A 10,668-nucleotide genomic window follows, 5' to 3' on the forward strand; every position below is an offset into this window, starting at 1 on the left:
TTGTCAGTCTATCAATGTAACATGGGTTTTAATTAACTCTTTCGTTACTGTATTTATTTTGAGATGCTCTGTGTTTCTTTCAATAACTTTAAATATAACAAAGAATTTAGTAAAATAACTTAGTTACCATTCAGTTAGTGTTAGGAACATAAATTGTGACTAAGGTTTGGTGGAAGATTTTAATTCAAAACTTGTACTCAGAGCCAGAGCCAGTTTCAGCCAGGTTGGTAACAAAAGGGTTAAGTCAACAACTGTTATCATGGGGTTCATTTCTTCAGATATCCACATAAACCTTTTATATTATATAATATTTGCTGGGAATAACTTGAAATTTGTTCAACTTTCCTCTGTATAGCCTTATTTTTTGACATCTTTGCTGTAAGTTTTTGAACAAAGCAAATTTCTTCAAACATACATGGGTCACTAAATATCTTTGCTTCATTCATATTTGTCATGATCCTTTCTACTATAGACACAAGGTCTGAAATTTGGGGATAGGGGGATAGTCAATTACATCAACCCCATTGTTCAACTGGTGCTTATTTTATCAACCTTGAAAAGATAAATGGAAAATTTGACCTCTGTTGAATTTGAACTCAGAACATAAAGATAGATGAAATGCCACTAAGTTTTTTTGTCTGGCATGCCAACACTCCTGCCAGTTCACCACCTTAATTTGATATCAGTCATAATAACATGAATAAACTAAATTCTTTCCATTTCTTTCTGTTCTGTTGTTTTCCCTACCATAATAATGTAGAAACATTGCCAGATAAGACCGGAGCCTGGTGCAGCCTTCTGGCTTCCCAGATCCTCGGTCGAACTGTCCAACCCATGCTAGCATGGAGAACGGACGTTAAACGATGATGATGATGATGAATAAATAGTTTATTCAATTTCCTTCTTGTTCTCTCAGTAACTTTTTTTTTTTTTCGTTTTATTTCATTCCTTTAGCAATAGTAAAAAAATCTCATAACCACCAGAAGATGAAACGACCTTCCAAGTTTTCTTTGAGGATCACCCCTTCTAGTGACGTTGAACAAAAGATTTTATCAGTACGCAAGCTACACAACAACGAACTGAGAAATATGAATGGAGATCTCTTGCTGCAAATTGAGAAGCAGAAGGAAGAAATCCGACTATTGAAACGAATGGAATTGCGGCAAGCGAAAATCATCGAAAAATTTGATAACAGCAAAAACAAACTTCCAAGTCTGATTGATTCTCACAACAAAGAATTGAAAATGCTTCGGGAACAGATACGTAGTCTGAAATTTCGTTATCGAAAATCAGAAGAATCTCTGCGGGAGGCTGATGCTGAATTGGAACGGACAAAAAATAAGCTGAACAAGTACAAGATACTTCTTGAGGAGGAACAACTGATAGACAGAGCTGAGCTCACTCGGAAGTTGATACTTGCCGAACAAAGGACGGAAGAAACAGAGAAGAAGATTCAGGTAAATTTTTGCCTTTATTTTTTATGTTTTTATGATTTCTTTTCCTTTTCAGTTATTTCTACTTTGCAGTGTTGGGGTTGGGGTTGGGGGAGTAGTGGTGGTGGTGGTGGAATCATTTTAGAGAATCTGATTAACTGTAAGGAGCAGGAGGAGAAACTGTCAAAGATTTTTATGACAGAAATCATTATCACATACAGTATTGTAAAGCTGTTATTATTGCAATCACCAGTTATCATTACCGCCACCACCACCACCACCACCATTGTTGTTGTCAGGAGCATCGTTATTGCTGTTATCGTAATTGTCTCACTGCCATCCATTCCACTGCTTCCTTCTCACCGTCATCATTGTTGCTAATAGTTGCACCACCACCACCACAACAACCATCACCACCACCACCACCTCAACCATTATCACTGTCATCTTTGCTTTCAACACATAAATACCCTTCACATCTGCAGCCTAATCAAGGCAACCACCCTAAAACTAATACTCCTTCATCGTCATTATTTTCTTCATCTTATCCCTGACATTGATGTCAATGATCTCTCTCTCTCTCTCTCCCCCACCCTTCATAATCATCTCATCATCATCATCATCATCACCACCAATGCTATTATCTCCAAGGCAGTGAAGGAGCCATCTCAGAGTACTCATTAAACTTTCTAAAAATAAAAGTCAAATCTCAAACCTTAAGTAATACGATCTTAAGTAATACGAAAAGTTGTGTTGGTCATGGCTGGAACACCTTTGATTGTAAGTGTGCTCAGTCAGAGCTGACTTAGGGTTAAACAATGGTAATAAGTTCCTCCTCACTCTGATATATTATTTTTAACATCTGTTTTTAACATCAGTGCTGGTGACACGTAAAAGCAACATCCGTTCGTGGCCGTTTGCCAGCTCCGTCTGGCACCTGTGCAGGTGGCACGTAAAAAGCACCCACTACACTCACGGAGTGGTTGGCGTTAGGAAGGGCATCCAGCCGTAGAAACACTGCCAGATCTGACTGGGCCTGATGCAGCCTTCCGGCTTCACAGAGCCCCAGTTGAACCGTCCAACCCATGCTAGCATGGAAAGCGGACGCTAAATGATGATGATGATGATGATGATGATGTTTTGCCTCAACGCTTTCTTAATTTGTTTCTTCATTTATACTAGAACTTACAGAGCCATACCGAACATCTCGTAAATAATCACAAACACGAGATCAATATCGAGAAGGGCCAAAACAAGAAGTTGAAAGTCTCTTTACAGAATTTGGAAGAGAGATTCAGTCGGTTGGAACTGCAGCTTTTGGTAAGTAGCAAGTTTCTCAAACTTGAAGACACTCCGATCTTAAGGATGTCCTCGTCCCAAATCTTGGTCTGGTAATTTTCAAACTTCAATAAACATAGACACAAGATCTCACTATTTTCACATACTTTATGAAAATGTTTTGCTAGTGGTTAATAATCTATAGATCAATATAAGATATATTGAATGCTTTTGGTCTGCATATTTTCTTTAACTTTTATAGTGTGGAGACATGGCAAGTTTAGCTTGGGAACCCTTTACTGAGGTTAAAATTGGTTTATGAAAAAGTAACCTTAATCTTATAGGATGCACAGTAAATTTTTAACCCTTTTGTTACTGTATTTATTTTGAGATGCTCTGTGTTTCTTTCAATTACTTTAAATATAACAAAGAATTTAGTAAAATAACTCAGTTATCATTCATCTAGTATTAGAAACATAAATTGTGACTAAGGTTTGGTGGAAGATTTTAATTCAAAACTTGTGAAAACATCACATTTGTACTCAGAGTCAGAGCCAGTTTCAGCCGGGTTGGTAATGAAAGGGTTAAGCTTCATTTTCAGAAAAAGTAGCATCCTTGATGCTGAAAAATATGATAGCTCTTTTATGTCTGTAGCAGGTAATTATGACAAAACTTGGTGGGGGGAGCAATATATGTACATATTTATTGCTACAATTGTATTAGGCTTTATGAAAAACAGACAGCATCAAATTATTAGAAGATCACATTCACAGGAGTTGAAAACTTACTGATTGGCACCTTGCTGCCAAAATGTGTGGTGTTGATTTTTCATCAACTCTGATTTGGTTTATAGCTGTGAAGGTAGCTATTAGGAGGAATCGCATTGGTTTGAGTATGTAGCTAATAGGGCAGAGTTTTTGTGACTGCAGCGAGGTAAGTGAAACTCTCTCTCTGATACAACACACCAAATTTGTTTTTTTTATAAAGCTGATGCTACAGAACTTTTCTAGTATTATCCGGTGTACACTTGACTCTCATTTGTTGAAAATGGGGTCTGCACACATTATAGATGCATGAATAACATACAATCGAAAATGAAAGTGAAAATGAAATCAACCACCATATATTTTAGGCTGATTTAGTCATGTGAATTGGCAACTTAGTGCCAGTCTAGATCTGCAAGAACACGGTGGTGAGCTGGCAGAAACATTAGCACGCTGGGCGAAATGCTTAGTGGTATTTTGTCTGCCATTACGTTCTGAGTTCAAATTCCGCCGAGGTCAGCTATGTCTTTCATGCTTTTGGGGTCGATAGATTATGCACTGGGGTTGATGTAATCGACTTAATCTGTTTGTCTGTCCTTGTTTGTCCTCTCTGTGTTTAGCCCCTTGTGGGTAGTAAAGAAATAGGTATTTCGTCTGCCGTTACGTTCTGAATTCAAATTCCGCTGAGGCCGACTTTGCCTTTCATCCTTTCGGGGTTGATAAATTAAGTACCAGTTACACACTGGGGTTGATGTAATCGACTTAATCCCTTTGTCTGTCCTTGATTGTCCCCTCTATGTTTAGCCCCTTGTGGGCAATAAAGAAATAAGAACAAGACTGGAAATAAACTGCAGAAAAACTTAGGTATGGTTGTGTGGTTAAGAAGCTTGCTTTGCAACCATATGGGAAGGCACTTAACTTAGTAGTTTGGGTATTCAGCTCAAAATCATAAGGTTGTGAATTTGATTCCCAGCAGTGTGTTGTGTCCTTGAGTAAGACACTTTGTTTCACATTGCTCCACTCCGCTCAGCTGGCAAAAATGAGTTGTACCTGCAATTGAAAGGACCAGTAGCCTTCTCAGAATTTTTAGTCAAATGTATCGACCCCAGTACTTCCTTTCTTTTTATAAGCCTTGGTACTTATTCTGTCAGTCTCTTTTGCCAAGCTGCTTATTTATGGGGGACGTAAACACACCAGCACCAGTTGTCAAGTGGTGGGTGGGGGTTGGAGGAAAACAGACACAAGGACCTACACATACACACATATGTATATATATATGTATATACAATGGGCTTCTTTCAGTTTCCATATACCAATTCCACTCACAAGGATTTGTTATGCACAAGGCTATCGTTGAAGACATTTGCCTAAGGTGCCACACAATGAGACTGAACCCAGGACCATGTAGTTGGGAAGCAAGCTTCTTACTACACAGCCATACCTTTGCCTAATACATATATGTGTACACACACACACACACACACACACACACATATATATATCTCATCATCATCATTTAACATCCATTGTCCATGCTGGCATAGGTTGGATGGTTTGACCAGGGCTGGTAAACTGAGGGGCTGCACCAGACTCCAGTCTAATTTGATATAGTTTCTACAGCTGGATGCCCTTCCTAATGCCAACTACTCCGAGAGTGTAATGGGTATGTCTACGTGCCACTGGCACGGGTGCCAGTTACATGACACCAGCATTGGCCACATTGCCTCTGTGAAGCCAAACGCTTTAATGGTGCTTTTTATGTGCCACTGGCATGGGTGCCAGTTATGTGACACCAGCATTGGTCACATTGCCTCCGTGAGGCCCAACACTTGAATGGTGCTTTTACATGCCACCAGCATGGATGCCAATTATGTGATGCCAACACCGGCCATGACTACGATTTCACTTGGCTTGACAGGTCTTCCCAAGCATGGCATATCACCAAAGGTCTCGTTCATTGGTCATTGCCTCTGTGAGACCCACTGTTTAAAGATCATGCTTCACCACCTCATTCCATGTCTTCCTGGTTCTACCTCTAACACAGGATCCCTCCACATTTAGAGATCAGCACTTCTTTATACAGCTGTCTTTGTCCATACGCATCACTTGACCACACCAGCTCAGTTGTCTCTCTTGCACACCACACCTGATGCCTCTTATGCCCAACTTTTCTTTCAAGATGCTTATATACATGCACACATGAACATACATTCTTGAATTTTTACTTTGTGTAGGAAAAGGAGAAAGAATTAGAAGTTTGGAATATTTACAGCAACCGACAAAAAGCTGTTGCCAACAAGTTAAATGGTTCCTTCAACACACCACGATCAACTCCTTCCATTAAGAACAAATTTAATGAGAAAATACCTCCTATGACTCCTCCTTTTCATCGTATTAAGAAGTATGAAGAATTAAGAAGACAGAAGGAATTGGTAAGTTGAAATTGAGGAACTGAAATTCTTAATGGCACATATTTCTGTGTAGGGCTTATTTTGTTTGTTTTGCTCCGTTTATCTAAACCAGTGGTTCTCAACAATTTTTTTACCTATGGACCCCTTTGATTTCTATTTTACTCAAATGGAGCTTTCATATCCATTCAATGTTTAAAAACAAAAATGCTATTATATTTTTATAGTAAAATATTAGGAATTGTATAAAAAAAAAATTGTTCAACTATTTTGTTTATTATGGAAATATAATCAATATATTGCACATAACCTTTAACAGCAGAATCTTATATGGACCCCTAAGGGTCATGCAGATCTCAGTTGAGAACCACTGATCTAAACCATAATGGTGACCATTACCCCTAATCATTAACTTAACATTGATTTGCTACTTATTTTATCTGGGGCTCTGTGTATCTTATCTACTCAGTTTTTCTTAAGTTGGTCTTAGATATTTCTGAAGTCTGCTATATAGTAACATCTTTAATCTGGGACTATGGGACTGCAGTGTGAAGAGCCAGAAGAACGACAGACCCATGAATGATATAATTTTATTATGTTTCAATGAGAGTGGGGGTTCACTTCTTTGGTATAGACCTCTCACCTAGACTAAAGGACTCCCAAAGATGACCTTGTGATCTACTTCTTCCATGGATACATTTAAGACGTATCAATTTTTTTAATCTAGCATAGTTATGCTTCATTCATTTACGGCACATAATTATCAAGAGCAAGGTGGGTTAAATACATTAAAGTACATGACAATAGCCAAAGGATGAACAGTTTATATTCTACCTCTAATATTGCATTGTGTCAATGTGGCCCTGTTAGGTAACTCTTAAATGGCCCAGTCCACCTAGCAGAATATAGCTTCCTAATACCAACACTCTAATATTGACTTATGGTTCATGAATTTGAAGTGCTGAGTTCGAATTCAAGTTTTTAGAAAAGTGGGGTTCATTGCAGCTGATTTATTCTAGATATGTGAGGGTGCAGAAAAATTCCTGGCTGCAAAAGGCCTGGTTAGAGGCCTGACCTTCCGAGTTCTTTTACAGAGATTAGAAAAACTGAAGGACCACTGTAATAAGTGTGTGAATCTGAGAAGTGAATATGTTGAATAAAATCATAATTAACTGATCCTCCTGTATTTTCTTTTACCCAAAGCCAAGAATTTTTCAATACCATTTATATGATATATGAAGACAAGATCTTCAGTAGCATCCTAACACATGAGAGTAAAATGAAAAATAAAAAAAAGAAAGAATATTTGAAATATATTACTTGGTCAGCTTCTATACTGTTTCTTTCTCCTCTCTACTTTACATTTCTTATTCTAGTTATAAACATAGTATCATTTTCATAACGTGATAATTATAAAGGTCAGCTCACTATCTTAGGACCCACGTGGGAGCTTCAGCATGATTGCTTGACCAGCTTGAGATAGCAGACAAATATCCCTCAAACCAAACCGTCATCTTAGAAAATATATACCGTAAATCCTCGAGTATAATCCACATTTTTCCCAAAATTTAAAGGTCAAAATCCCTAGTGCGTACTATATACGAGGTTAACAATGAAAAATATTTTCTAAGCAATGTCTGAGTCTCTATTTGTTGTCTGGCAATGTTTATTCAGACACATTTTGTGATGTTGGGTGCGAAAATACCTTAAGCTAAGCCTGAAAGCAATGAAGTCATAAAAGAATCATCCGTAACTTGCAATAAGCAACCTTTATTAAACGTTATTACAGTTATTTCTTTATTTTCTGCAAACAAAATGCACAAAAAACCTACACGTTTGCATCATGTTATATATACAATAATAATAAAGGATGTTACCGTATACATTTTCACAAACCAAGGACGTTATACAGACCTCCTTGACACAAGTTAGAGAAGGGGTGCGTATTATACACAAGGTTTAGGTTTTTCAGAGGTACAGCCCCCTAAAAATCCCCTGCGTATTATATACTCAAGGGCGGACTATACTCGAAGATTTACAGTATACATATACCAAAAGACATTAATAGTCCTGAAAAAAATGATGGGTTGGACTTCAGACACTTTTGATCATAAGTCTGCTTCATTTGGTTCAACTTAGAACTAAACATCATATTTGGAAAGAATATGAAGAGTTATGGTCTTCATATTCGAAGAGCATTTGCAGATTGATTGCTAAAATAGCATCTGGGAATTAAACCCAATCCACATATGTAGTTGATTAGAAACTTTTCACCTACACTGAAAGGCTCAGTATATGTCACTAGATAGTGGTTATTTAAATACTTTGTGAGGTTTTATATATACAGTAGGATTATGGCTGTATATTCAGGCTATACATTATATCTCTTTGGCATTTTTACACTGTTCATGTATTCCACACTCATTTAAACATCCATCATTCCTCTTATTCTTTGTTTCAGCACTCAAAGTATACTATTAATGTCCATCTTAGATTAGCCACCCCCGCTTAATATGTCTGTCAGGCCCTTTGATTCTCCCTTGCTTTATTTCAGTTTCTCAGAAACCTTGTATTCATTCATTCCATTTATCTGTGTTTTAAAATATTTCTACTTCTGCTTGTCTCACAGAAAAGGGCACAAGAGAAGCTGGCAATGAAGAATCCTTCCACCGCTCAGAACGCAGGAGATATAAAAAGCGTACAAGATATTAACCATCCAAGTAAAGCATTCAATACAAAAGTACTGATGTCTGAAAAGCATGGCCACACAGAGAAAATCCCAGAAAAAACAAAAGAAGAGAGCAAGGAGCGGGAGAAGAAGGAAATGAAGTTCACATCTGACAGCTATGAGCAAGAGCCAGAAATAGCTGATTGGATAAATACAGACAACAAACAGATGGAAAAGCGAAAGGAAGCAGAGAAGATAAGTGTAAATGATGATTTGGGTTACAAGTTAAAAAAGATTGAAGAAACAAAACCAAAGGAAGCAATACCAAAGAAGGCACCCGAAGAACCGAAACAGGTCCCCAGTGATAGGGAAAAGTCAGAATTAAAACAGAAACAAGATGAGGAACGTAGAAAGAAGGATTTACTGCTGGCAAAGTTAAAAGAAATTGATGATAATCCTGAAGTACCTTTGAAGTCTGATAGCATGTTCTCCAATGAAGATGTGTCAACTAAAGCTGATAATAAAACACATTATTCATTCTCACAGAAGACTGAGAACCTTCACCAGGGTCGTCCAGTGAATGAACATAACTCTAAAAGAAATTCTCCATTAACATTAAATGGATTCTCAGAAAAAGTCACAGAACCCTTAGATATTAAAAATGATTTATTGCTTTTAAAGGACAACTCCATTGAAGATTTTTTTACAAATGATATGTCGTTGGCTTCTCACAAACCTGTGAATGAGTTTAAAGGAAGAAATGGAGACGCCAGTGATGCTAAATGGCACGAAAAGTCAGTTGGAAAGAACAAGAACAGTATTTTCAAAGAGCTATTTGAAGACACTCCGCAAGACAATCTGCCAAGCAATGGAGACTTTTTAGGTTTTAAGTATAGTGATGGGGATTCAAACCTCATTGGCTCTTCAGAACCAAATGTTTGGGATGTCGGCGATATGTTGAGAAACGACAGCAGAAACAATGAGAAACATTCCACAAAGCTGTTGCCATCTCGTCCGCAAATGAATAGGTTTGAGAAGAGGTCAACATTGGACTCTTTAGACAATTCCATGGACAGTGTTGAAGAAATCATTCTTTGATGGTGCTTTAGTGGAAATATCATATGCTATGGTATCATGGTTTATTTATTTTGTTATGTTATATTGCAGGATATCAGATGAATTTATTTATTTTTTTGTTAAAACAGGGTAAAAAATAAAACCCAAAAAACCCATGACTATAAAGATATACAATGATTTCTTTTTAAGAAAAAAAAAATCTCAAATTACTGAGCTTACAAAAATTGATTAAATAAAAAAGTAAATAATTATATTTTGGGGGTTTTTTATATTTGAGGAGCGATACTGTACACATATCACATATGTTATATTTATTGTTATGTATAATATATAAATCATATTACAATAAATGGTTTCTCTTGTATATTCTGTTGTGTTTTGTTACCATGGTTAACAAATATTGTGGCTGTGTTGTAGGAAGTTTGCTTCCTAACCACATGGTTCTGGGTTCAATTCCATGGCATAGCACCTTGGACAAATGTCTAGCCTTTGGGGCCAATAAAAGAAATTATTATTATTATTATTATTATTATTATTATTAAGTTGATATGCTGGCAGAATTGTTTGCACACAGGACAAGAGGCTTAGTGGCATTTCACCCGTCTTTACATTCTGAGTTTTAAGTTCTGTCAAAGTTGATTTTCGTCTTTCATCCAGTTGAGGTTCATAAAATAAGTACCAGTTGAATACTTGGGTTGATGTAATCGACTAGCCCCCTCCCACCAAACTCCAAGTTTTGTGCCTATAGTAGACAGAAAGAATTACTATTTTAAAGCATCAGACAAAATACTTTGCCATATTTATTCCGGTTTTTTATGTTCGAGATTCAAATCTCCCTGGAGTCTCAACATGGCCTCTCATTCTTCTGGCAGGGGTGGGGTGGGGTTAAAGTTAAACACCAGTTAAGTACTGAAGTACTATACCACTCTCTCTACAAATTTCTGGCCTTGTATCTTTTGTTAGGAATTTTAATTCTTATTAGATTGTTGGAGTGTTGGAAAATACCTTGCTGTATCTCTTTCAGCTCTGTATGTTTGGAG

The 10,668-nt window shown here is 37.1% G+C and overlaps 1 protein-coding gene across 5 annotated transcripts in view; it reads left to right on the forward strand.

The window, feature by feature from the left end:
- Positions 1-9,881, forward strand: part of LOC115219727 (lebercilin) — a 56,191-nt gene extending 46,310 nt beyond the window's left edge. For all 5 annotated transcript variants that reach the window (XM_036509723.1, XM_036509726.1, XM_029789942.2 and 2 more), the window contains 4 exons: positions 955-1,457; positions 2,616-2,753; positions 5,710-5,907; positions 8,513-9,881. In XM_036509723.1, coding sequence (XP_036365616.1) covers positions 955-1,457; positions 2,616-2,753; positions 5,710-5,907; positions 8,513-9,649 — 1,976 coding nt within the window. In that variant the 3' untranslated portion in view covers positions 9,650-9,881. The remainder of the gene's footprint in view (positions 1-954; positions 1,458-2,615; positions 2,754-5,709; positions 5,908-8,512) is intronic.
- Positions 9,882-10,668: the final 787 nt, after the last annotated feature.

This window comes from Octopus sinensis, linkage group LG15, assembly GCF_006345805.1.
Source record: "Octopus sinensis linkage group LG15, ASM634580v1, whole genome shotgun sequence".
NCBI classification, from domain to species: Eukaryota; Metazoa; Mollusca; class Cephalopoda; order Octopoda; family Octopodidae; genus Octopus; species Octopus sinensis.